Raw genomic sequence first — 27,491 nt, 5'->3', positions numbered from 1 at the left:
GTGCGGGTGGGAGTCGGTGGGGGATTAAATGGGAAAAAATTGCAAGCGTGTCGGAAAGCCGTCTCTAACCTGCTGACTTCCGGGTTTTACTGAGACGGGACAAGGGGCGGGCAGCCAACCCGCTCCCAGGAGGCGGTTTAACATTTTAAGGGGGAAAAATTGGGTGAGTAGCGCCAGCAGTTAGCGCCTAAAGAGGGCAGTCAGTGGCTGTACCGCCACTGGCCGCGCCTCCCGCGATATTTATCGGGGGCGCTAATGGCGGCGTTAGCCTGTAGTGCTGCGCCGCCACCGATGACCTCATCGGTGTGCGCAGCGCTCCACTACCGCCCCGATCGCCATATTTGTTTGCGTCCGCCTCCGCTACTCTGGCCGCAAATCGCGCCCGATTCACGGGGCCTACCTGTGGCGGGAGTGGCGCAAATTAAGGTGGAGGTGCGGGGCGGCCGTTTTTTCCGGCGGCCGCCTGCCAGCATCTCCGTCCCCGACCTCCTAATCTCCCCCAGCGGCAGTGCCGGCTGTTTTCCGAGAGCCCGGCACTTCTCCTCAGTGCCGGGCTCTTTTGCCGGCACTCGCGATCGGAGATCGCGCTGGTGCAGGCCCCTCCCCCTTAAGAATGGGAGGAAGGCCTGCAGTACCGCAGCGCGCCGTGCCGCAGCGTGTGGTGCTGCGGCCCGTTGCGCTGCGATATTCAGTTTCAGCACCCTAAGAGGGACGCGGAGCACCTCGAGCAGCGTCCCGTGTCCCTCTTGGGGTGCACAAGATGAATTTCCGGCGGGCGTAAGCGGCTCCGTGCGCAGCGCAAATTCCGGCGCCCAGGCGAGCTTGGTGTCCCTAAACGGAGCGCCACCGAATTTTTCCCCCCACGTATATTAAGTAGGCTGGAAGCCTTGGATTTAACCTACTGTGCAGGTTCTACTGTGGCCAGCTGGTAACCCGAGCCTCAGGAAACCCAGCAGCTACAGCGAGGCAAGGACAGCCTCAGCGAGCACTCCTTGTGGGCCAGGAGGAGACAGATTGCTTCCACCCGGCCCCCCAACTCCCCCACCATCAGATCAGACCCACCCCCCAAACAACCCCATCCCCACCACCCACCGTGTTGGTGATCAGGACCTTCCCCTCGGTCGGGAATCAGACCTGTCTTGGGATCTAACTCCCTCCCGGGTTTGGAGATCAGACACACCTTGGGATCGATCGGACCCCACTCCCACACTCAAAGCCTCCTTGAAAAAGTGCAACATCCCCACCGACACCTGGGAATCCCTGGCCCAAGACCGCACAAAGTGGAGGGGAAGCATCCGGGAAGGCGCCGAACACCTCGAGTCTCTTCGCCGGGAGCAAGCAGAAGCCAAGTGCAGGCAGCGCAAGGAGTGCACGTCAACCCAAGCACCCCACCCACCCACCCCTTCAACCACCGTCTGCCCCACCTGTGACAGAGACTGTAGGTCCCACATTGGACTCATCAGTCACCTGAGAACTCACTTTTAATGTGGAAGCAAGTCATCCTCAGTTCTGAGGGACTGCCTAAGAAGCGGCAGAGCGCTGAACAATGTGGAGTGCAAAGAGACCGGCATCGGAGGATGCTTCCCTCGCTTAAAGGGAAGGGCCAATGATGGTGCACAACATGCTTTTGTGTTGCCAGGCGACGTGGGCGACTGCCATTACAGCCCCAAACACTCTCAGAGAGTGCAGGGCTTGGACACCTCGCAGCAATAAAGCATCAAAACCTTACAGCAGGCACCAGACTGGTACAAAGAATAAAGTTTGGCCTACCTGAAAACCACTGCCTTTAATTAGCGCTCCCCAAGCGGCCAGACAAGGTGACAACACCTCCTCTTCTTGCCGTGGCGGTAACGGAGCGCTATGCACTTTATTACGTCATGATCTGCGAGGCACGAGAGGGCGAGGCGGTATGTGTTACCGGCAGGGAAGACCGTGGGCGTCGCTGAATTCTCCGCGCCCGGTCGCTAACCCCTTAGCGCCCCGTTATTGCCCCCCCAGGCGCTAACGGGAGGCGCAAAGCAGCTGAATTTCCCCCCGCTCTGTTTCCTATCCCTGAGCCAATTTTGTATCCGTGCTGCTACTGCCCCTTTTTGTCCCATGGGCTTCAATTTAGCTAACAAGCCTAATACGTGGTACTTTATCAAACGCCTTTTGTAAGTCCATATACACAACAGCAATTGCACTGCCCTCATCCACCCTCTCTGTTAACTCATCAAAAACCTGGGCCTAGAAATTCGAGATTGCTAAAAACCTACCTGTGCCACCGTGAGCCAAAGCTAACAGTCGCTGAAATTGATTGGGGCTGGCAGGACCGGGATATTCGTGCTGGTTGCTAATTAACATTAGCCCAGTGTTAAACTCAGCGCGCAAGGCCGTTTTCGTGGCGTTAGTCCTGGCAGGAGGCCCAATGTAGCGTGGCTGTAGCGTCATTGCAGCAAGAACAGCCTCCTCTTAAAACAAGGCTGTCGTTTCAGAAAGCAGTGCGGTCCCTCTAAGGGAACTGCCTTCTAAACAAAAAAATTAAAAATTGTTTAAAAGTAGGCAGCTTTAGCCCTTACAGCGCAACTGCATTCTGAAAAAATATTAACATTAAAAATAATTCCCAAATGGGAGCCTTTAGCTCTTAAAAAAATGGGAAAAGTGCTTCAGTACTAACACAATTGGCCCAGCAAGCCAGGGAAGGGACACCCAGGGTCTCGCACGCAGCCCTTCAGCTTTGTGCAGGGGGTCAACACTGCAAGAGAGGTCCTCTACCCACAGGGGCCAGGAGGCCCTCCAGAAAGAAGGATGTGGGACCAGATCACCGAGGCCATCACTGCCAGCAGTGTCGTCCCCACGACCTGACTCCACTGCCCAAAGAAGCTTCCTGACCTCAGACCAGTGGTCGAGGTCAGTGAATGTATCTTTAAAAGCCGTCTCCTAACGACTGCACCACTCGCCTCACGCACTGCTCAACGCACAACTGCCCCAATCACTGACCTACCAACAATCAGTACCAAACATGAGGCACACCTCCCATTCCTAGCTTCACCTCACTCACTTGGAAGAGACGGGGCTGGCCATTCTTGGCAGGGGCATGGCTGAGACCTTGGCCAGCAGTGGGGCTGAAAGGATACAAGATGCTGGTATCCTCATACGTTATCCTTCTTCTGGCATGCACCTCTTGCTTTCCTGCCCTCCCCTCACCACAACTCCACCCTTGTGCCTTCATCATTTCACAAACCTAAGAAATGCAGCCTGCTCAGCCAGTGGTTGACCAAGAAGAGAGAGAGGAGAGTGAAGAAAAAGAAGAAGAAAGGACACCGTCACTGGATTTGACACTCCCAACCAGCAGCTCCTCAAGGTCAAGCAGCAAGGCCATTTGCAGTGTCCCCCACTGAAAGTCAGCAGCCTTCCAGCCACTGAGGCAGCACTGCGTGACATCAGTAGGAGAGGCAAAGACACACACAAGACAGTCACTAAGAGAATGCATAAGGGTGATTAGTTGATTTCTTGATGTCATATTGGATGGATAGATATATAAAGTTAGATTGGAAAGTTTGTGGTGGCTTTTATTTCAGTATTGTGGCCAAGAGGACGCTGTGATGGTCAGTAACAGAGGTAAGGAAAGTGCGGGCCAAATGTTGAAAGGGGAATTGGGGTTGTAGTCACTGGTACTGCAGGCAGATGATTCCATTCCGGATATCCCGGCCAGAAAGGGGCTGACAGGGTTGCATTCCTTCTGCTTCCTCCTCTTCTGCGTCTTCCTCTTCCCTCTGCTGTAAATCTGAAATAAAAGCATAAAATGCTGGAAATACTCAGCAGGTCAGGCAGCATCTCGAACTGAGATGTGAACTCTGTTTCTCTCTCCACGGATGCTGCCTGACCTGCTGAGTATGTGATCTGCTGAGTATTTGCAGCATTTTCTGTCTTCTCAGAGGCCTTCATTTACCATCCTTGCCAGTGTCCAGCAGCACTCCCTGCACAATTAAACAACCTTTAACATGTATTGCACCAAGCCACTACTTCAATAAAATATAAAAAATCCAGTCCTAAAGCTTAATGCAAAACTTACCTGAAAGATGTGTGTGTCCCATTAAGAAGTGCTGACAGCGTCTCTGTCAGTCTGCTGCTCCCTCGCTTTCAGAGTGAGCTTAGGATCCAGCGCTAAACTCAGCGCTAAGGTCCAAGTTCGCCGAGGTGACGTTATGTCGGCGTTCACGCTCTCCATATTTGCATCTACAGTGCCATCGTTGCTATCAGCAACGCTAGCGTGGCGGCTGCCATTTTTCCAGGATTGTGGCGGTAACTCGTGGCGGTAAGTAGCCCAATTTCTGGGCCGTAGAAACAAGATTAAGATTAAGATTTCTGTTACTTTGTCTGTTCTTGTAAATTCACTAAACTATTTCCGACCCTGTTAGTTATACCATTACCAGGTTCAGTGACTGGGAGTCAACAAAGATGCTAAAGAGTAAAAGGATTGGATAAACTTCGTAAGAATATCTATTTATTCAGCAGTATTGTACTTGTGCCTGTTTGATGACAACATTCAGCATGTCCAGTTGTTAGATTTATTAACGTGCAAATACTGAATGAGAATTTCTATTCTTTCTCTCTTTTGACAGTGCCAGCAAATGTCAGACAGAATCTGGTACCTGTTGATCCAAATGACCCGATGGCATTTCAGCCGTATCCGGCTCTGGCACAAGATCCATTTGGTGAGTCAGCAAAAGTAATGGGGCAGAAATTCGGATCGGGGGCTTGTCGCGCGTGCATGCCCCCGATCTACACTTACCCGACGCGCCTGCCGTTCACCTCCAGGGACGCCTGGAATTCCTTTTAGAAAGAGAAGAATCCCGGGCAGCGTCTGACGTCACGCCGCCCAGGAGTGCAGCCAGCGCGAAGCCTGGAGCGCGCTGTGCAACTGAGACACGCCCCTTGAGGTCTCAGTTTAATAGGACACGCCCCCAATGTTTCTCACAAGCAGCAAAGCATTTTTACATGCAGAGCAGCATTTTAAATAGGTTTTTGGTATTTTTATGAAGCTTTTGGTAACTTTTATAAACTTTTAAAAACGTTTACATTATTTTGAAGAATCTGAAGTAGTTTTAAACAGAATTAAAGCAATATAAAGACTTTTAAAAGCCCTGAAAGAATTTTTTTCATTCCATTTATTTATTTAGCAACATTGTTGTCATACGTGTCTTCACACTGTTCCCTTTGGGGAACTGTATGAAGTGGTGGAAGGATTTATGGCCGTGATTAACGCTCCTTCTGTGACCGTAACCATCTTTGTACCAGCCATTAGGGTGGTTAGTCCTATGGCGGGAGGGTTTTACAGGCTCCACAAGCTATACAAGGAGGGGGGCCACCCACACCCACGGACGCAAATATCCCACTGGATGTCAACCCAGAATTTAGAGCTGGAGCTCCGACTCCACTTGCCGGGACTGTCTGGAGCGGGGTTCGAAACCCTACCCGTCTGGCCCAGTGGTGGGGATCCTACCGCTACGCCGAAGGCCCACTCCGATTAGCAACGTGAAATGGCTGGAATGAGCACAATTCACAGCATTAAAAGAACTCACAATTGAACTGATGATGACCTCAGCAATCTCCTCAATGAGGTGGAGGCGCAGCGCCTGCTCATCATTGGTAATGAGAAGTCCAAGGCGCCGCAAAAAGGACAGATGATAGCTTGGTCTTTCAAGTGGCAGCATAGGGCTCCAGTCACGGGGAGGAAAAGGCGCAGGAAATGTATGGGTGTCACCTTTTGCGCGGAGTGGGCCTTTTGCGTAGCGGTAAGCATCCCGCCGCTGGGCCAGAAGGAGTAGGGTTTCGAACGCCGCTCCAGACAGTCCCGGCAAGTGGAGTTGGAGCTCCAACTATAAATTCTGGGTGGACATCCAGCGGGATATTTGCGTCCGCGGGTGTGGGGCCCCCCCCCCCCTCAGATGGGTTGTGGGAGCCCGTAAAACCCTCACGGCATAGGACTAACCACCCTAATGGCTGGTATGAAGATGGTTATGGTCACGGAAGGAGCGTTAACGTGGCCAGAAATCCTTCCACCACTTCATACAGTTCCCGAAAGGGAACAGTGTGAGGATACGTACGACGATGACCTCTTGCGCAATGCACCTCCTTGGACCCTCAGTCGCAGATGCGAGGGGGCAAATCGTGCAATTGTTAAATTTTCATTTTATTGACATGTAAAATGTTGGCCCAGTAATCCAGTAATTCCGTTCCAAACGCGTAAGTACGGTCGGGGTACTCACGCGTCTGGCCGGAGAAATGCCGGTTTTCAGCATGCACAGCGCATGCGGGGAAAAGCGGCATTTCCTGTCCTCTGAACGAAGGGGTTCAGAGGCAGAACGCGTGCGACTGCACAGGCAGCGCGTGCGCAGTAAAATTCGCCGGTTTCATTCATGCTTTCAGTGAGGTTAAGTCCTTACAACTTACACATGAAAAAAGCATGAGTACAGTTGCTCCAGAGGCTGCGGAGGAAGATATATTTTATCGTGGAGCTTCTGAAAGGCAATATTTTGTTTGGGAAAGGGAGGAAAGTTATTTTAAGAAATGCTGAGGTGAGTTTTAAAGTTTATTTTTGTTTTTTAAAACGTGTTTTCAGTACTGTAGGTAGAAGGAGCAATTGTAGCTATGTGAATTGAATTTGCTGTGTTTATTAAATGTGAAAATGACTCCAACATTTTTAAGAAAGAAACTTTTCATCAGTAATATATTCTTTCAAGTAATTATGTATGTATGTATGTATATATTCCTTTACTTATGTGTATGAATGTATGTATTATGACTTTCAGAGAAAGTAACTTATTGGAAAATCATAATTAAATACATACATTCATACACATAAGTAAAGGAATATATACATACATATACGTAAAGGAATATATACGGACATACATACATAATTACTTAAAAGAATATATTACTGATGAAAAGTTTCTTTCTTAAAAATGTTGGAAATGTTACATTACTCATTTTAGAACAGTCATTTTCACATTTAATAAACACAGCAAATTCAATTCACACAGCCACAATTGCTCCTTCTACTTACAGTACTGAAAACCCATTTAAAAAAAAAAATTAAACTTTAAAACTTACCTCAGCATTTCTTAAAATAACTTTCCTCCCTTTCCCAAACAAAAATATTGCCTTTCAGAAGCTCCACGATAAAATATATCTTCCTCCGCAGCCTCTGGAGCAACTTTACACATGCTTTTTTCATGTGTAAGTTGTAAGGACTTAACCTCACTGAATCCATGAATGAAATCGACGAAGTTCACTGCGCACGCGCTGTGCCTCTGAACCCCTTCGTTCAGAGGACAGGAAATGCCGGTTTTCCCCGCATGCGCTGTTCATGCTGAAAACCGGCATTTCCTCCGGCCAGACGCGTGAGTACCCCGACCGTACTCACGCGTTTGGAACGGAATTACTGGGCCAATGGGCAATGAGATCAACTGAAGGGTTATGCAGCATGTCATGGTGCTCTGGCACTGCAACGTGCTTGATGTTTAAGACCCCTGATGCCATTGTTGCCTAACCCGCGTTGCTGCCCGCAGTTCCCGATCCCACCCGAAGGTCATGGGCAGTACAAGTCAGGAGGCACTCATTTTTTTGTTAGCTTGCGGAATGTGTGCATTAGGCAAGGCTGGAATTTATTGCCCATCTCTAGGTGCCCTGAATATCATCTTCTTCTTAGGCAGTCCCTCGGAACTGAGGATGACTTGCTTCCACATTAAAAATGAGCTCGCAGGTGACTGATTAGTCCAATGCAGGACCTACAGTCTCTGTCACAGGTGGGGCAGACGGTGGTTGAAGGGGCGGGTGGGTGGGGTGCTTGGGTTGACGTGCGCTCCTTGCGCTGCCTGCGCTTGGCTTCCGCCTGCTCCCGGCGAAGAGACTCGAGGTGTTCGGCGCCTTCCCGGATGCTTCTCCTGCACTTTGTGCGGTCTTGGGCCAGGGATTCCCAGGTGTCGGTGGGGATGTTGCACTTTTTCAAGGAGGCTTTGAGGGTGCCCTTGAAGCGTTTCCTCCGCCGTTTGATAATAGCAGTTTGATAACAACTGAATGGTTTGAATGAGAGTCAACCATGTTCGTAAGGGACTGCAATCACATATCGCTCAAACCGGGTCAAAACAGCAGGTTTCCTTCACTTCACGACATCACTGAACCAGTGGGATTTTACCATAATCCAACAATTTCATGCAATTTCATGGTCACCTTTAGCGATACCAGCTTTTTATTTCCAGGTTTTTTTTAAACAAAATTCAAACTCTCAAACTGCTGGTGGGATTTGAACTCACGTTCTCTGGATTATTTGTCCAGAGACAACAGTTGTACCTTGCACACTTGGGTCATGACCCCTCTCAAGAACCCTCACTCGATGGCCACAATAAGGTCCATGGGTCAACTAGAACCCTCGTTGAGTGGACCATCGCATTCCTCAAGCAACAATTCCAATGTCTCAACAGATCTGGTGGCATCCTGTAGTACAGCCCAGAAAGAGTGTCCTGCATAATTGTACTTTGCTGTGCGCTCGGTAACTTCGCTCTGCAGTGGGCGCAACACATGGAGCCCACCATTGGACGAGGATCTTCAGCATGTTTCAGAATGGGCAGTGGGATTAACTGAAGGGTTATGCAGCATGTCATGGTGCTCTGGCACTGCAATGTGCGTGATGTTTAAGGCACCGATGCCATTTTTGCCTGACCCGCGTGGCTGCCCGCAGTTCCTGATCTCACCCACAAGCCATGGTCAGTACAAGTCGGGAGGCAATCAATTTTTATTAGTTCGCGGAATATGGGCGTCTCTGGCAAAGCCGGAATTTATTGCCCATCCCCAGGTGCCCTCAGTAGCAGTTTGATAAAACTGAATGGCTTGCTAGGCGGCTTCAGAGAGCGGTTGAGAGTTAACCACCTTTGTATGGGACTGGAATCACATATAAGGCCAATCTGGGTAGGAATGGCAGCTTTCCTTCCCTTCAGGACATGAGTGAACCAGTAGGATTTTACCAGAATCCAACTGTTTCATGCTCACCTTTAGTGATACCAGTTTTATATTTCCAGCTTTTTTTAAACTGAATTCAAATTCTCAATTCTGGTGGGATTGGAACTTTGGTTCTCTGGATTGTTTGTCCAGAATCAACAGCTATGCCCTGCACACTTGGCTCCTGACTCCACTCAGGAATCCATGCTCGATGGTCAAACTGAACTACAATAAGGTCCGTGAGTCAACTCAAACCCTCACTGAGTGAACCATCGGAGTCGTCAAGCAACAATTTCAATAGCCAGAATAGTTAGTTGCTGACACGCTGGGAGTGGGGGGGAGGTTCGTTGATGCGTGGGAAACCCAGAGGTAGCTGCAGCACGACTGTCAATGGCTTTTTAACCCATTTGATTTCCGGGTTTCCCAAACAATTAGCGCGAGCGGGAGTGACGACAACACGCATGGGTCTATTTCAGCTGAACTATTTAAAGGGACCCTGTGAAGATAAAAGCTGAAGGATTGTCCATGTGGGGAAATAGAGGAAGCAACTGCATTAATGAAGTCCCAACGCGGCAAGGCTGTACCTCGCTTACATCATGCCTCCCTAGAGCAGATGCTGTGTTCTGTTAGGCCTCGCAGGGGTCCCCTGTGGCCATCCCTCTGTCAAACAGATATACCACTTTGGATATTGCTGAGGGAGAAGGCTTATCGGGGGAAGGCAGCAGCAGCCAACTTCCTGGCACCATGGGTGGTTCTGCTGCACAAGACGGGAGGAAAAAGACTGGGAGAGCTATAGTGATAGGGGATTCTATGGTAAGGGGAATAGATAGACGTTTCTGCGGCCGCAAACGAGACTCCAGGATGATATGTTGCCTCCCTGGTGCAAGGGTCAAGGATGTCTCGGGGCGGCTGCAGGGCATTCTGGAGGGGGAGGGTGAACAGCCAGTTGTCATGGTGCATATAGGTACCGACGATATAGGTAAAAAACAGGATGAAGTCCTAAAAGCTGAATATAGGGAGTTAGGAGGTAAATTAAAAAATAGGACCTCAAAGGGAGTAATCTCAGGATTGCTACCAGTGCCACGTGCTAGTCAGAGTAGAAATAGAAGGGTATTTCAGATGAATACATGGCTAGAGGAATGGTGCAAGGGGGAGGGATTCAAATTCCTGGGACATTGGAACCAGTTCTGGGGGAGGTGGGACCAGTACAAACTGGACGGTTTGCACCAGGGCGGGATCGGAACCGATGTCCTAGGGGGAGTGTTTGCTAGTGCTGTTGGGGAGGGTTTAAACTAAAATGGCAGGGGGTTGGGAACCTGAGCGGGGAGACAGAGGAAAGGGAAGCAAGGATAGAAACAAAAGACAGGAAGGAGAAAGGCAACAGTGGAAGGCAGAGAAATCAAGGGTGTAAATCAAACGGCCACAGTAAATAAGAATTCTAAAAGGACTAAGAATGTTAAAAAATCAAACCTGAAGGCTTTGGCCTAGAAATTCACTTGGGCGCGGGCAGCTCGCTCGTGCCCAAAAGTTAGCGCTGGGCGGGGAGGCATTAGCGCACGCCGTATATTCGTCTTCTGCGCCCCAATTCGGAAGCGGGCGCTATACCAGGGTGTGCCCGCCTCCGTTTGGGGCGCTGCAACTGAATATCGGCGCGCTAGTTGCCGCAGCGCCACCCGATGCGATGCGGCAGGCTGCGGTACTGCAGGCCTCCCCCTTCTCTTAAGGGGGAGGTGCCTGCAACGGCCAGAGCCCCGATCACGAGTGCCGGCAAAAGAGCCTGGCACAACGGAGAAGTTAGGTTGATTGGCTATGATAAATTGACCCTTAGTGTTAGGGGGATTAAATACGTGGGGTTACGGGGATAGGGTGGGATATGTGTTGGTGTAGGGGTTACGGGGATCGGGTGGGATATGTGTCAGTGCAGGCTCGATGGGCCGAAATGGCCTCTATCTGCACTGTGGGGTTTCTGTGATTCTGTGATTCCACGGAAACCAGCCGGCAATGCCGCGGGGGGGGGGGGTGGAGGAGGCCGGGGAAGGAGGTGCGGGCAGGCGGCCGCCGAAAAAGCGGCCGGCCACACCTTCAGCTTTAAAGCGCCCCACTATGGCAGCAGGACGGCCCCGTTTTCTGTTCGCTGTTTGCGCCCGCTTCGGAGGAGGCGGGCGCAAATAAATATGGGGATCGGCGCGGTTTCGGGGCGTTACGGGCCACCGCGCACACCGATGACGTCATCGGTCCCGGCGCAGCGCTAACGGCTACCGCCGCCAATACCGCTGCAGTCAATTTCAGCGCTACCACCCCGCCGGCGCAAAAGACCTCTTTAGGCGCTAAGTGGGCGCAAGGCCCACTGAATTTCTAGGCCTTTGTGTCTTAATGCGAGGAGCATTCGTAATAAGGTGGATGAATTAGCTGCGCAAATAGATGTAAACGGATATGATATAATTGGGATTACAGAGACATGGCTCCAGGGTGATCAAGACTGGGAATTCAACATCCAGGGGTATTCAAAATTCAGGAAGGACAGAAAAAAAGGAAAAGGAGGTCTGGTAGCATTGCTGATTAAAGAGGAGATTGACACAATAGCAAGGAAGGATATTAGCTCTGATGATGTGGAATCTGTACGGGCAGAGCTGAGAAATTCTTCTCCTTCTTAGGCAGTCCCTCAGAACCGAGGATGACTTGCTTCCACGTTAAAGATTAGTTTGCAGGTGACTGATGAGTCCAATGAGGGACCTACAGTCTCTGTCACAGGTGGGGCAGACGGTGGTTGTCGGGGCGGGTGGGCGGGGTGCTTGGGTTGACGTGAGCTCCTTGCGCTGCCTGCGCTTGGCTTCCGCTTGCTCCCGGCGAAGAGACTCGAGGTGTTCGGCGCCTTCCCGGATGCTTCTCCTCCACTTTGTGCGGTCTTGGGCCAGGGATTCCCAGGTTTCGGTGGGGATGTTACACTTTTTCAAGGAGGCTTTGAGGGTGTCCTTGAAGCGTTTCCTCTGCCCACCTGGGGCTCTCTTGCCGTGCCGGAGCTCCGAGTAGAGCGCTTGTTTTGGGAGTCTCGTATCGGGCATGCGGACAATGTGACCCATCCATCGGAGCTGATCGAGCGTGGTCAAAGCTTCGATGCTGGGGATGTTGGCCTGAGCAAGAACACTGATGTTGGTGCGCCAATCCTGCCAATGGATTTGCAGGATCTTGCGGAGGCAGCGTTGGTGGTACCTCTCCAGTGCTTTGAGGTGCCTGCTGTACATGGTCCATGTCTCTGAGGCATACAGCAGGGCGGGTATCACTGCTGCTCTGTAGACCATGAGCTTAGTGCCGGGTTTGAGGTCCTGGTCTTCAAGCACTCTCTTCCTCAGGCGACCGAAGGCTGCACTGGCACATTGAAGGCGGTGTTGGACTTCGTTGTCGACGTCTGCCCTTGTTGACAGTAGGCTCCCGAGGTATGGAAAGTGGTCCATGTTGTCCAAGGCCTTGTCGTGGATTTTGATAATCGGGGGGCAGTACTGTGTGGCGGGGGCAGGTTGGTAGAGGACCTTTGTCTTACAGATGTTTAGTGTAAGGCCCATGCTCTCATACGCTTTGGTGAAGGTGTTGACGATGGTTTGGAGTTCGACCTCCGTGTGAGCGCAGATGCAAGCGTCGTCTGTATACTGTAATTCGACGACAGAGGATGCTGAGAAATACCATGGGGCAGAAAACGTTAGTGGGAGTTGTATACAGACCCCCAAACCATAATACTGAGGTTGGGGATGGCATTAAACGGGAAATTAGAGACGCGTGCAATAAGGGCACAGCAGTTATCATGGGTGACTTTAATCTACATATAGATTGGTCTCACCAAATTATTAACAATACTGTGGAGGAGGAATTCCTAGAGCGTATAGGGGATGGCTTCCTGGACCAATATGTTGAGGAAGCAACTAGAGATCAGGCCATCTTAGACTGGGTATTATGTAATGAGAAAGGTTTAATTAGCAATCTTGTTGTGAAGGCCCCTTGGAGAGGAGCGATCATAATATGATAGAATTCTTTATTAAAATGGAGAGTGAAGTAGTTGACTCAGAGACTAGGGTCCTGAATTTAAATAAAGGAAACTACGATGGTATGAGGCACGAGTTGGCTAGGATGGATTGGGGAATGTTACTTAAAGGGTTGGCGATGGATAGGCAATGGCAAACATTTAAAGATCGCATGGATGAACTACAGAATTTGTTCATCCCTGTTTGGCATAAATATTAAAACAAAGAAGGTGACTCAACCGTGGCTAACAAGGGAAATTAGGGATAGCATAAGATCCAAGGAGAGGACATATAATTTGGCCAGAAAAAGCAGCAAACCTGAGGATTGGGAGCAGTTTAGAATTCAGCAAAGGAGAACAAAGGGATTAATTAAGAGGGGAAAATAGATTATGAAAGTAAGCTTTCAGGGAACATAAAACTGACTGTAAAAGCTTCTATAGATATGTGAAGAGAAAAAGATTGGTGAAGTCGTAGGTCCCTTGCAGTCAGAATCAGGGGAATTTATAATGGGGAACAAAGAAATGGCAGACCAATTAAATACATACTTTGGTTCTGTCTTCACAAAGGAGGACACAAATAACCTCCCAGAGATGTCGGGGAACATAGGGTCTAATGAGAGGGAGGAATTGAATGAAATCAGTATTTGTAGGGAAATGGTATTAGGGAAATTGATGGGATTGAAGGCCGATAAATCCCCAGGGCCTGATAATCTACATCCTAGGGTACTTAAGGAGGTGGCTCTAGAAATAGTAGACGCATTGCTGGTCATCTTCCAAAATTCGATAGACTCTGGAACAGTTCCCATGGATTGGAGGATAGCTAATGTAACCCCACTATGTAAAAAGGGTGGTAGGGAAAACATGGGGAATTATAGACCGGTAATTCTGACATCGGTAGTGGGGAAAATGCTAGAGACCATTATAAAAGATGTAATAGCAGAGCACATGGAAAACAGTGACAGGATCGGACAAAGTCAACATGGATTTACAAAAGGTAAATCATGCTTGACTAATCTACTGGAATTTTTTGAGGATGTAACTGGTAGAATAGATAAGGGAGAACCAGTGGATGTGGTGTATTTGGACTTTCAGAAGGCTTTCGATAAGGTCCCGCATAAGAGATTAGCGTGTAAAGTTAAAGCACATGGGATTGGGGGTAAGGTACAGTCTTGAATAGAGAACTGGTTGGCAGACAGGAAGCAAAGAGTTGGAATAAACGGGTCTTTTTCCGAGTGGCAGGCAGTGACTAGTGGGGTACCGCAGGGATCAGTGCTAGGACCCCAGCTATTCACAATATATATAAATGATCTAGACGAGGGAACTAGATGTAATATCTCCAAATTTGCAGACGACTCAAAGCTGGGTGGGTGTGTGTGCTGTGAGGAGGATGCCGAGAAACTCCAGGATGATTTGGATAGGTTGGATGATTGGGCAGAAGCATGGCAGATGCAATATAACGTGGATAAGTGTGAGGTTATTCACTTTGGTGGCAAAAACAGGAAGGCAGATTATTATCTGAATGGCAATAGATTGGGCGAAGGGGAAGTGCAACGAGACCTGGGTGTCCTTGTGCACCAGTCGCTGAAGGTAAGCATGCAGGTGCAGCAGGCAGTTAAGAAGGCAAATGGTATGTTGGCCTTCGTAGCGAGAGGCTTTGAGTACAGGAACAAGGATGTCTTGCTGCAGTTGTACAGGGCCTTGGTGAGACCACATCTTGAGTATTGTGTGCAGTTTTGGTCGCCTTATCTGAGGAAGGATGTTCTTGCCATGGAAGGAGCTCAGCGAAGATTCACCAGGCTGATACCTGGGATGGCAGGAATGACGTATGAGGAGAGATTGGGTCGATTGGGCTTGTACTCGCTGGAGTTTAGAAGAATGAGAGGGGATCTCATTGAAACTTATAAAATTCTGAAAGGACTGGACAGACCCGATGCAGGAAGGATGTTCCCGATGGTCGGGGAGTCCAGAACCAGGGGTCACAGTCTAAGGATAAAGGGTATGCCATTTAGGAAAAAATGAGGAGGAATTTCTTCACCCAGAGAGTGGTGAACCTGTGGAATTCTCTACCACAGAAGGCAGTAGAGGCCAATTCATTAAATATATTCAAGAAGGAGTTGGATATATTTCTTAAGGCTAAAGGGATCAAGGGGTATGGAGAGAAAGCAGGGACGGGGTACTGAATTTGGATGATCAGCCATGATCACACTGAATGGCGGAGCAGGCTCGAGGGGCCGAATGGCCTACTCCTGCTCCCATCTTCTATGTTTCTATGTTACACCTGCATGTTGATGTTTTTGTGGTTGCATCCGTTGAGCTGAACATTGATAGGGTGGAAGCCCTTGTGTTGGTGAATACTCCAGTGTGATCTGGGGGAGCCTTGATTGCCATGGATGACTCCATGGACCTGTGGGAAGCCACTCAGAGCCGCAAAGCAGAGCGCCCACTCATTCTAACTGGCCTCATCGGTTGCAAAGTGCGCATAATTACTGGCCCTGGCAAACATGACATCGGTCACCTGAGTGATGCATTTGTGGGCAGCAGATTGCGAGATTCTGCAGATATCTCTTGCAGATCCCTGAAAGGAGCCAGAAATTGAGGGCGGTGGTGACTTTGACAGCCATTGGCAAAGCATATCCACCAGATCCACTTGGCAGGAGGTCATATTCCAGGAGGCTGCAAATGTCTGTGACCACCTAACGCAATAGCCTGAACCTCCTGAGGCACCAATGTTCCTACGTGTCCAGGGAGCTGATCCTCTGCCTGCTTTGGGAATATTGCCTCCTGTGAGCTGCACCCCTGTGTTTATCCCCTCTCTCCTGTGGAGCGGCATTGAGAATGTGGTGCTGAGCCACCGTCATGAACCGCTGCCGTCCTTGTGGTGAAGGTACTCCCACAGTGCTGTTCGGGAGGGGGTTCCAGGATTTTGACCCAGCGACAATGAAGGATCGGCGATATATTTCCAAGTCTGGGTGGTGTCTAAATTGGAGGGGAACTTGGAGGTGGTGGTGTTCCCATGCGCCTGCTGGTCTTGTCCTTCTAGGTGGAAGAGGTCGCGGGTTTGGGAGGTGCTGCCGAAGAAGTCTTGGTGAGTTGCTGCAGTGCATCTTGTAGATGGCACACACTGCAGCCACGGTACGCCGGTGGTGGAGGGAGTGAATGTTTAAGGTGGTGGAATGGGTGCCAATCAAGCGGGCTGCTTTGTCCTGGAGCGTCTTGAGTGTTGTTGGAGCTGCACTCATCCAGGAAAGTGGAGAGTATTCCATCACACTCCTGATTTGTGCCTTGTAGATGGTGGAAAGGCTTTGGGGAGTCAGGAGGTGAGACACTCGCCACAGAATACCCAGCCTCTGATCTGCTCTTGTTGCCACAGTATTTATGTGGCTGGTCCAGTTAAGTTTCTGGTCAATAGTGACCCCCAGGATATTGATGGTGGGGGATTCGGCATTGGTAATGCCGTTGAATGTCAAGGGGCGGTGGTTAGACTCTCATTTGTTGGAGATAGTCATTGCCTGGCACTTGTGTGGCGCGAATGTTACCTGCCACTTAACAGCCCAAGCCTGAACATTATCCAGGTCTTGTTGCATTCTGGCATGGACTACTTCATTATCTGAGGAGTTACGAATGGAACTGAACACTGTGAAATCACCAGCGAAAATCCCCACATCTGACCTTATGATAACATCTCCTAATTGCCTCTTAAGGTCTTTTAATTGTCAACCCGCCTCTCCCGTGGGGGTTTCTCACACACAGCTGAACGCGCTTCAGTTAAATGCGAAGGTTGGTGAGTTGGTTCCGGCTTCCTGACGTGCTGTCAATTTCAGCGCATTTAAGCACCCATCCTCTCCCAAACCCACTCACTCGTTGCTGTTAAAACTCCCCTCAATGTCTCAACAGATCTGGTGGCATCCTGAAATACAGCCCAAAAAGAATGTCCTGCATAATTGTAATAAGCTCAATAACTTTGCTCTGCAGCGGACTCAACACATGGAGCCAACATTGGACAAGGACCTTCAGCATGATGAGTTAAACAACACTAATGACATAGGGCTGGCGAGGAACCAGGAAGGTGCCAACACTTGTCTGTAGCCGCAGCTCTTTCATAACATTTCTTGAAGAGCACTTCGGGGGAACCCCTACTCTTTATTTCATGTCCTACATCTCTCCCAGCCCTCCCACCCTCAAGCAAACTGCATCTGCCCAAGGACCAACATTAATATTCATTCCTCACCCCCTCAGCTCCCTCATGTTTTGTGAGTTACCCAGAGCCATATCCTCATTCACACTGTGGAAGTATTTGACCTGGTTATTGGAAGGGAAGAAACAAATGATGCAGTGGGTGATAATGAGGGACCTGGAACAAGGAACACAGAGCTGTGGCTTCACCCAGGGACTTCTGTGTGGCCCATTCATCATGCTCAACCTTTTCATTATCCTCATTGTGATCATTGTTGTCAAAATCTACCAGAAAGAAATTCCATTCCCTCCCTCATCTTCCTCCAAATAATTTTCCTCTGCTTCCTGTTGCTGTGATGGATGTGCAGGAAAGGAGGGCATAAGCTGAGAATGGGTTGGCATAACTCCTTGAGCTGAAGGAGGCAGTGAAGAGTGAAGAGGCTTCAGCCTGATTGCTGCTTTATAGGGATGCCATGGTGTAATCTGCACCAACCAATCTCTCAAACGTGGCTCAGTGGTGATATTTGTGCCTATAAGTAATGCGTGGGGGATGCAGCCCCACTGCAGAGACTTGAGCACATAGTATAAGCTGACACTTCAGTGCACTACTGGGGTCTGAGCAAAGCTCCTTGAGATTAAGGAGCCACGGAACAGTCAGGAAGCTTCTGATTGTTGCTTTATTGGGGTGCCATAGTGAACGTGTAGGTCTGCACCCACTAACCAGCGGCCCGCACTGTGCCAACAACCTTGCCATCTCCCATGGCTCTATGCCCTGCTCTATTTTGGTGGTCAGTTCTCTAACTTTCGGTATGCCCCCTCCAGTTCACCTGCCGTTCATGGCCTCTCGAGAGCAGGTTAGTCTCCTGCCCCCTGCAATCCGCCTCGGTTAAAACCGGAAATGGGTGTGTTGGAGGCAGGTTGTGGTCATCTTTCCAATTTTTAAAATTTTAACCCCCCTCGCCCCTCTCCCGTCCATTCTGGTGGATTAACATTCCTCCCCATAAATCTGCTGCTCTCACCCGGTAAAAGGGGAGGGAGAAGTTTGAAGCTTGTGCACGCAAATAATTCCTGCTAAGGGGTTTGACAACATCTCTTGTAAGATACAGAGTTAGTGAACCCATGAAACTCAGTACAGTGTGAAAGATGACTTGTGCTGTTAGTTATTTTACAGGGTGAACAGTGTGTTGGTGCTCATGGTGCTGCTCTACTTTGCCTGTTCTCGTCAAATCACTAAACTATTTCCGACACTCTTAGTTTTTCCATTACCGGGTTCAGTGACTGGGAGTCAGCAAAGAACCTCAAGAGCAAAAGGACTGGATGAGCTTGATAAGAAATTTGAAATTTGAACTATCAAAACATCTCACAGACGCACAGATTTGACAAGTAGTGTTTACTAATTGCCAAGTAACCAGATAAATGTGTACAATTTCTATAGAATCCAGAGCATTTCATATCCCAAAGTAAATCTCAGCACTATTGTACTTGTGCCTGTTTGATGACAGTATTCAGCATGTGCAGTTGTTAGATTTATTAACGTGCAAATGTTGAATGATAACTTCTATTCTTCCTCTCTTTTGGCAGTGCCAGGAAATGTTGGGAACGATCTGGTATCTGTTGATCCAAATGACCCGATGGTAAATCTGCCATTTCCACATCCGCCACAAAATACTTGCAGTAAGTAATTTTCATCGGGATGGGCAATGAGTTCAACTGAAGGGTTATGCAGCATGTCACAGTGCTCTGGCACTGCAATGTACGTGATGTTTAGGACCCCTGATGTCTGGCACTGCAATGTGCGTGATGTTTAGGACCCCTGATGTCTGGCACTGCAATGTACGTGATGTTTAGGACCCCTGATGTCTGGCACTGCAATGTACGTGATGTTTAGGACCCCTGATGTCTGGCACTGCAATGTGCATGATGTTTAGGACCCCTGATGTCTGGCACTGCAATGTGCGTGATGTTTAGGACCCCTGATGTCTGGCACTGCAATGTACGTGATGTTTAGGACCCCTGATGTCTGGCACTGCAATGTACGTGATGTTTAGGACCCCTGATGTCTGGCACTGCAATGTACGTGATGGTTAGGACCCCTGATGTCTGGCACTGCAATGTACGTGATGTTTAGGACCCCTGATGTCTGGCACTGCAATGTATGTGATGTTTAGGACCCCTGATGTCTGGCACTGCAATGTACGTGATGTTTAGGACCCCTGATGTCTTTTTTTGTCCAACCTGCATTGCTGCCAACAGTTCCTGATCCCACCCACAAGCCAGGGAAATTACAAGTCGGCAGGCAATCAATTTTTATTAATTTCCGGGATGTGCACATTAGGCTGGAATTTATTGCCCATCTTTAGGTGCCCTGAGTAGCAGTTTGATAACAACTGAATGGTTTGAATGAGAGTCAACCATGTTCGGATGGGACAGCAATCGCATATAGCCCAAACCGGATCAAAATGGCAGGTTCCCTTCACTTCGGTGCATTAGTAAACTAGTGGAATTTTACCGCAATCCAACAGTTTCATGGTCACTTACTGATTCCCGCTTTTTATTTCCAGCTTTTTAAAAACTGAATTCAAATTTTCAAACTGCTATGGTGGGATTTAAACTCATGTTCTCTGGATTATTTACAAAGTACAAGGTATTACAAAGTATTTACAGCACCTAAACAGGCAATTTGGCCCTACAGGTCCATGCCGGTTTTTATGCTCCACTCGAGCCTCCACCTCCAAGTTCTCCTCCAAGTCACACACCATCCTGACTTGGAAATATATCACCGTTCTTTCATTTTCTCTGGGTCAAAATCCTGGAACTCACTTCATCTAACCCCAGCAACATATAATAGAAACATAGAAGATAGGAGCAGGAGTAGGCCATTCGGCCCCTCGAGCCTGCTCCGCCATTCAATGAGATCATGGCTGATCATCCAAATTCAGTACCCTGTCCCTGCTTTCTCCCCATATCCCTTGACCCCTTTAGCCTTAAGAAATATATTTAACTCCTTCTTGAATATATTTAATGAATTGGCCTCATCTGCCTTCTGTGGTAGAGAATTCCACAGGTTCACCAGTCTCTGGGTGAAGAAATTCCTCCTCATCTCTGTCCTAAATGGCTTACCCCTTATTCTTAGACTGTGACCCCTGGTTCTGGACTCCCCCGCCATCGGGAACATCCTTCCTGCATCTAGCCTGTCTAGCCCTGTTAGAATTTTATAAGTTTCAATGAGATCCCCTCTCATTCTTCTAAACTCCAGCGAGTATAAGCCCAATCGACCCAATCTCTCCTCATACGTCATTCCTGCCATCCCAGGTATCAGCCTGGTGAATCTTCGCTGCACTCCCTCCATGGCAAGAACATCCTTCCTCAGGTAAGGCGACCAAAACTGCACACAATACTCAAGATGTGGTCTCACCAAGGCCCTGTACAACTGCAGCAAGACATCCTTGTTCCTGTACTCGAACCCTCTCGCTACGAAGGTCAACATACCATTTGCCTTCTTAACCGCCTGCTGCACCTGCATGTTTACCTTCAGCGACTGGTGCACAAGGACACCCAGGTCTCGTTGCACTTCCCCTTCTCCCAATCTATTGCCGTTCAGATAATAATCTGCCTTCCTGTTTTTGCCACCAAAGTGGATAACCTTCTATTCCTTTCACCCTCATGTGCTTATCTAGCTTTCCCTTGACTGCATCGATGCCATTCGCCTCAACTACTCCTTGTGGTAGCGAGTCCCACATTCTAACCGCTCTCTGGGTAAAGAAGTTTCTCCTGAATTCCCACTTGGATTTATTAGTGACAATCTTATATTTATGGCCCCTAGTTCTGGTCTCACCTGCACACTTGGCTCATGACTCCTCTGAGGAACCCGCACTCAATGGCCAAGCTGCACTGTAGTAAGATCCATGGATAAACACGAGAGGTGACTCAACCGTGGATAACAGGGGAAATTAGAGACAGCATAAAATCCAAAGATAGGGCGTATAAAATAGCCAAAAAAAGCGCCAGAGCGGAAGATTGGGAACAGTTTAAGATAGAGCAAAGGAGGGCAAAGGGCATGATCAAGAGGGGCAAAATAGCTTACGAAAACAAGCTGGCGGAAAATATAAAAACTAACTCCAAAAGCTTTTATAAATATATCAAAAGGAAAAGACTGGTGAAAACCAAAGTTGGTCCATTGCAGTCAGATACGGGGGAATATATAATGGGAAATAAGGAAATGGCAGATCAACTAAATGCATACTTTGGGTCAGTCTTTACGAAGGAAGACACAAAAAACCTCCCTGGGATATCGGGAAAAATAGGGACATTGGCAAAGGAGGAACTGACGCAAATCAATATCTCTAAGGATATGGTGTTAAGGAAGCTAAAGGGATTGAAGGTGGACAAATCCCCAGGGCCTGATAACATGCATCCTAGGGTACTGAAGGAGGTGGCCCTAGAGATAGCGGATGCACTAAGGATGATTTTTCAGAATTCATTAGACTCGGGAACAGTGCCGATGGATTGGAGGGTAGCTAACGTTACCCCACTATTCAAAAAGGGGGGTAGGGAAAAAGCAGGTAATTACAGACCTGTAAGCCTTACATCAGTTGTGGGCAAAATGCTGGAGTCCATCATTAAGGATGAAATAGCGGAGCACTTAGCAAATGGGGACAGGATAGGACAGAGTCAACATGGATTTACAAAGGGTAAATCGTGCTTGACTAATCTATTGGAATTTTTTGAGGGAGTAACTGGTAGAATAGATGGGGGAGAGCCAGTAGATGTGGTGTACCTGGACTTCCAAAAGGCCTTCGATAAGGTCCCACATAAAAGATTAGCATGGAAAATTGAGGCTCATGGGATAAAGGGGAAAGTTTTGGCGTGGATAGGGAACTGGCTGTCAGATAGAAAACAGAGAGTTGGAATAAACGGCTCATTTTCTGAATGGCAGGCAGTAACGAGTGGGGTACCACAGGGATCTGTCCTGGGCCCCCAGCTGTTCACAATTTACATTAATGACCTGGATCAGGGAGTCGGATGCAGCATTTCCAAATTTGCAGACGACACTAAACTAGGAGGGGGGGTGGGCTCAGAGGAAGAGACCAGGAAGCTCCAGAGCGATTTGGACAGACTGGGCGATTGGGCGGATAAATGGCAGATGCACTATAATGTGGACAAGTGCGAAGTTATCCACCTTGGGTGCAGGAACGGGAGGGCAAATTATTATTTAAATGGCAATAGACTGGGAGAGGGGGAAGTACAGAGAGACCTGGGTGTTCTTGTACACCAGTCACTGAAGGCGAGCATGCAGGTGCAACAGGCGGTCAAGAAGGCAAACGGTATGCTGGCCTTCATAGCAAAAGGGTTAGAATACAGGAACAGGGATACCTTGCTGCAGCTGTACAGGGCACTGGTGAGACCACACCTCGAGTACTGTGTACAGTTTTGGTCGCCTCATCTGAGGAAGGATGTTCTTGCCATGGAGGGGGTGCAGCGGCGATTCACCAGGCTGATACCAGGAATGGCGGGAATGACCTATGAGGAGAGACTATGTAGTTTAGGGATGTACACACTGGAGTTTAGAAGATTGAGAGGGGACCTCATAGAAGTGTATAAAATTCTGACAGGTCTAGACAGACTGGATGCAGAAGGAATGTTTCCCTTGGCAGGTGAGAATAGAACTAGAGGACATAATTTAAGGATAAGGGCTAAACCATTTAGGACAGAGATGAGGGGGAATTTCTTCACTCAGAGAGTGGTGAACCTGTGGAACTCATTGCCACAGAGGGCAGTGTACGCCAGCTCATTAAATATATTTAAGAGGGAATTAGATATATTTCTACGGGCAAAAGGGGTTAAGGGTTACGGAGAGAAGGCGGGGACGGGATACTGAATTAAAGGATCAGCCATGATCTCATCGAATGGCGGAGCAGGCACGAAGGGCCGAATGGCCTACTCCTGCTCCTATCTTCTATGTATCTATGTAACCATCGGAATCCTCAAGCAACAATTCCAAAGTCTCAGCAGATCTGGTGGCATCCTGCAAAACAGCCCAGAAAAAGTGTCCTGCATAATTGTGGTTTGCTGTATGCTCAATAACTTTGCTCTGCAATGGGCTCAAAACATGGAGCTACAATTGGACAAGGACCTTCAGCATGATGAGGAAGATGACACTAATGATGTAGAGGATGGCGAGGAACCAGGAAGTATCCAATACTTTTTTTTTATTCGTTCCTGGGATGTGGGCATCGCTGGCAAGGCCAGCATTTATTGCCCATCCCTAATTGCCCTTGAGAAGGTGGTGGTGAGCCACCTTCTTGAACCACTGCAGTCCATGCGGTGAAGGTACTCCCACAATGCTGTTAGAGAGAGAGTTCCAGGATTTTGACCCAACGACAATGAAAGAATGGCGATATATTTCCAAGTCAGGATGGTGTGTGACTTGCTGAAGTGCATCTTGTAGATGGTACACACTGCAGCCACAGTGCGCCGGTGGTGGAGAGAGTGGTGGATGGGGTTCCAATCAAGTGGGCTGCTTTGTCCTGGTGTCGAGCTTCTTGAGTGTTGTTGGAGTTTCACTCATCCAGGCCAGTGGAGAGTATTCCATCTCACTCCTGACTTGTGCCTTGTAGATAGTGGAAAGGCTTTGGGGAGTCAGGAGGTGAGACATTCGCCGCAGAATACCCAGCCTCTGACCTGTCTTGTGCCACAGTATTTATGTGGCTGGTCCAGTTAAGTTTCTGGTCAATGGTGACCCCTAGGATGTTGATGGTGGGTGACTCAGCGATGGTAATGTCGTTGAATGTCAAGGGGCGGTCGTTAGATTCTCGCTTGTTGGAGATAGTCATTTTCTGCCACTTGTGTGGCGCGAATGTTACCTGCCACTTATCAGCCCAAGCCTGAATGTCGTCCAGGACTTGCTGCAAGTGGGCATGGACTGCTTCATTACCTGAGGAGCTGCGAGTAGAACTGAACACTGTGCAGTCATCAGCGAATATCCCCACTTCTGAACTTATGATGGAGGGAAGGTCATTGATGAAGCAGCTGAAGATGGTTGTGCCTAGGACACTGCCCTGAGGAACTCCTGCAGCGATGTCCTGGGGCTGAGATGATTGATCTCCAACAACCACAACCATCTTCCTTTGTGCTAAGAATAAATCGAGCCAGTGGAGAATTTTTCCCCTGATTCCCATTGACTTCAATTTTACTTGGGCACCTTGATGCCACACTCGGTCAAATGTTCACTTTCACCTCTGGAATTCAGCTCTTCTGTCCATGTTTGGACCAAGGCTGTAATGAGCTCTGGAGCTGAGTGGTCCTGGTGTATCTCAAACTGAGCATCAGTGAGCAGGTTATTGGTGAGTAAGTGCCGCTTGATAGCACTGTCGACGACACCTTCCATCACTTTGCTGATTATTGAGAGTAGACTGATGGGGCGGTAATTGGCCGGATTGAATTTGTCCTGCTTTTTGTGGACAGGACATACCTGGTGAGTTTTCCACGTTGTCGGGTAAATGCCAGTGTTGTAACTATTGGAACAGCTTGGCTAGAGGCACTGCTAGTTCTGGAGCACAAGTATTCAGCACAACAGCCGGGATGTTGTCGGGACCCATAAACTTTGCTGTATCCAGTGCACTCAGCCTTTTTTTGATATCACGCAGAGTGAATCGAATTGGCTGAAGACTGGCTCCTGTGATGGTGGAGAAGTCAGGAGGAGGCCGAAATGGGTCATTCACTCGGCACTACTGGCTGAAGATGGTTGCAAAAGCTTCAGCCTTGTCTTTTGCACTTGCGTGCTGGGCTCCACCATCATTGAGGACATCGATAGACTCTGGAACAGTCCCCATGGATTGGAGGGCAGCTAATGTTACCCCACTGTTCAAAAAAGGTGGTAGAGAAAAAGCGGGGAATTATAGACCGGTAAGCTTGACATCGGTAGTGGGGAAAATGCTAGAGTCCATTATAAAAGATGTAATAGCAGAGCACTTGGAAAACAGTGACAGGATCGGACAAAGTCAACATGGATTTACAAAAGGTAAATCATGCTTGACTAATCTACTGGAATTTTTTGAGGATGTAACTGGTAAAATAGATAAGGGAGAAACAGTGGATGTGGTGTATTTGGACTTTCAGAAGGCTTTCGATAAGGTCCCGCATAAGAGATTAGCGTGTAAAGTTAAGGCACATGGGATTGGGGGCAAGGTATTGACTTGGATAGAGAACTGGTTGGCGGACAGAAAGCAAAGAGTTGGAATAAACGGGTTGTTTTCCGAGTGGCAGGCAGTGACTAGTGGAGTACCGCAAGGATCGGTCCTAGGACCCCAGCTGTTCACAATATATATTAATGATCTGGACGAGGGAATTGGATGTAATACTTCCAGATTTGCAGACGACACAAAGCTGGGTCGGAGGGTATGCCGTGAGGAGGATGTCGTGAAACTCCAGTACGATTTGGACAGGTTGGGTGATTGGGCAGAAACATGGCAAATGCACTATAATGTAGATAAATGTGAGGTTATCCACTTTGGTGGCAAAAACAGGAAGGCAGATTATTATTTGAATGGCAATAGATTGGGAGAAGGGGAAGTGCAAAGAGACCTGGGTGTTCTTGTGCACCAGTCGCTGAAGGTAAGCATGCAGGTGCAGCAGGCGGTTAAGAAGGCAAATGGTATGTTGGCCTTCGTAGCAAGAGGGTTCGAGTACAGGAACAAGGATGTCTTGCTGCAGTTGTACAGGGCCTTGGTGAGACCCCACCTTGAGTATTGTGTGCAGTTTTGGTCGCCTTATCTGAGGAAGGATGTTCTTGCCATGGAAGGAGTGCAGCGAAGATTCACCAGGCTGATACCTGGGATGGCAGGAATGACGTATGAAGAGAGATTGTGTCGATTGGGCTTATACTCACTGGAGTTTAGAAGATTGAGAGGGGATCTCATCAAAACCTATAAAATTCTGTCAGGCCTGGACAGACTAGATGCAGAAAGGATGTTCCCGGTGGCCAGGGAGTCCAGAACCAGGGGTCTTAGTCTAAGGATAAGGGGTAAGCCATTTAGGACTGAGATGAGGAGGAATTTCTTTACCCTGAGAGTGGTGAACCTGTGGAATTCTCTGCCACAGAGGGCGATGGAAGCCAGTTCATTAAATATATTCAAGAAGGAGTTGGATATGTTTCTTAAGGCTCAAGGGATATGGGGAGAAGGCAGGGACAGGGTACTGAATTTGGATGATCAGCCATGATCTCATTGAATGGCCTACTCCTGCTCCTATCTTCTATGTTTTAGGATGGGGATGTTCATTGAGCCTCCTCTTCCCATTAGTTGTTTAATTGGCCACCACCATTCACGACTGGATGTTACAGGACTGCAGAGCTTTGATCTGATCCGTTGATTTTGGGTTCGCTTGGCTCTATATTTAGCATACATGTAGCCCTGTGTTGCAGCTGCCCCAGGTTCACCTAATTTTTTGGTACGCTTGGTGCTGCTCCTGGCATGCTCTTCTGCACTCCTTATTGAGCCAGGGTTGGTCCCCTGGCTAGATGGTAATGGCAGAGTAAGGGATATGCTGGGCCATGAGGTTACAGATTGTGGTGGAATATAATTCTGCTCCTGCTGATGGCCCACAGCACCTCATGGATGCCCAGTATTTATCTGCTAGATCTGTTCTGAATCTATTCCATTTAGCACAGTGGTAGCGCCACACAACACAGTGGAGGATGTCCTCAGTGTGGAGACGGGACTTCATCTGCACAAGGACTGTTCGGTGACCACTGCTGCCAGTGCTATCATGAACAGATGCATCTTGCAACAGGTAGATTGGTGAGGACGAGGTAAAGTTGGTTTTTCCCTTGTGTTGGTTCTCTCACCACCTGCCACAGACCCAGTCTGGCAGTTATGTCCTTGAGGACTCGGCCAGCTCGGTCAGTAGTGGTGCTACCGAGCCACTCTTGATGATGTACCCATCCAGAGTACATTCTGTGCCCTTGCTATCCTCAGTGCTTCTTCCAAGTGGTGTTCAACATGGCAGATTTACTTCCCTGAAGGACAATAATGAACCAGGTGTGTTTCATTTAGGGACTATTGTGTTGCATCTGCATTATTTTCATCTTTTCCCTCACCCATCTTCCTAAAGGTAATCTTCTGCTGCTTCCTGTTGCTGTGATGAATGTGCAGGAAAGAAGGGCATAAAGAAAGAAAGAAAGATTTACATTTACATCAGCTAAGAGTGGGTTAGCATAACTCCTTGAGATGAAGGAGACAGTGATGGGTGAGGACGGTTTGCTGCTTTACAGGGATGCTATGGTGAATGTGCAATCTGCACCCATCAACCTGTCAGACTTGTGCAG

At 48.7% G+C, this 27,491-nt stretch overlaps 1 protein-coding gene across 7 annotated transcripts in view; it reads left to right on the top strand.

The window, feature by feature from the left end:
* The window catches only part of LOC147116896 (uncharacterized), a 298,183-nt gene that overhangs the window by 173,803 nt on the left and 96,889 nt on the right, over positions 1-27,491 (top strand). For all 7 annotated transcript variants that reach the window (XM_085987101.1, XM_085987106.1, XM_085987105.1 and 4 more), the window contains 2 exons: positions 4,605-4,697; positions 18,749-18,841. In XM_085987101.1, coding sequence (XP_085843227.1) covers positions 4,605-4,697; positions 18,749-18,841 — 186 coding nt within the window. The remainder of the gene's footprint in view (positions 1-4,604; positions 4,698-18,748; positions 18,842-27,491) is intronic.

The sequence above is a fragment of the Somniosus microcephalus genome, chromosome 5 (genome assembly GCF_052327205.1).
Source record: "Somniosus microcephalus isolate GS21.2 chromosome 5, FLI_Smic_1.0, whole genome shotgun sequence".
Lineage (NCBI taxonomy): Eukaryota > Metazoa > Chordata > Chondrichthyes > Squaliformes > Somniosidae > Somniosus > Somniosus microcephalus.
The sequence above is the reverse complement of the archived record's forward strand: the minus strand, read 5'-3'. Positions and strand labels throughout refer to the sequence as shown.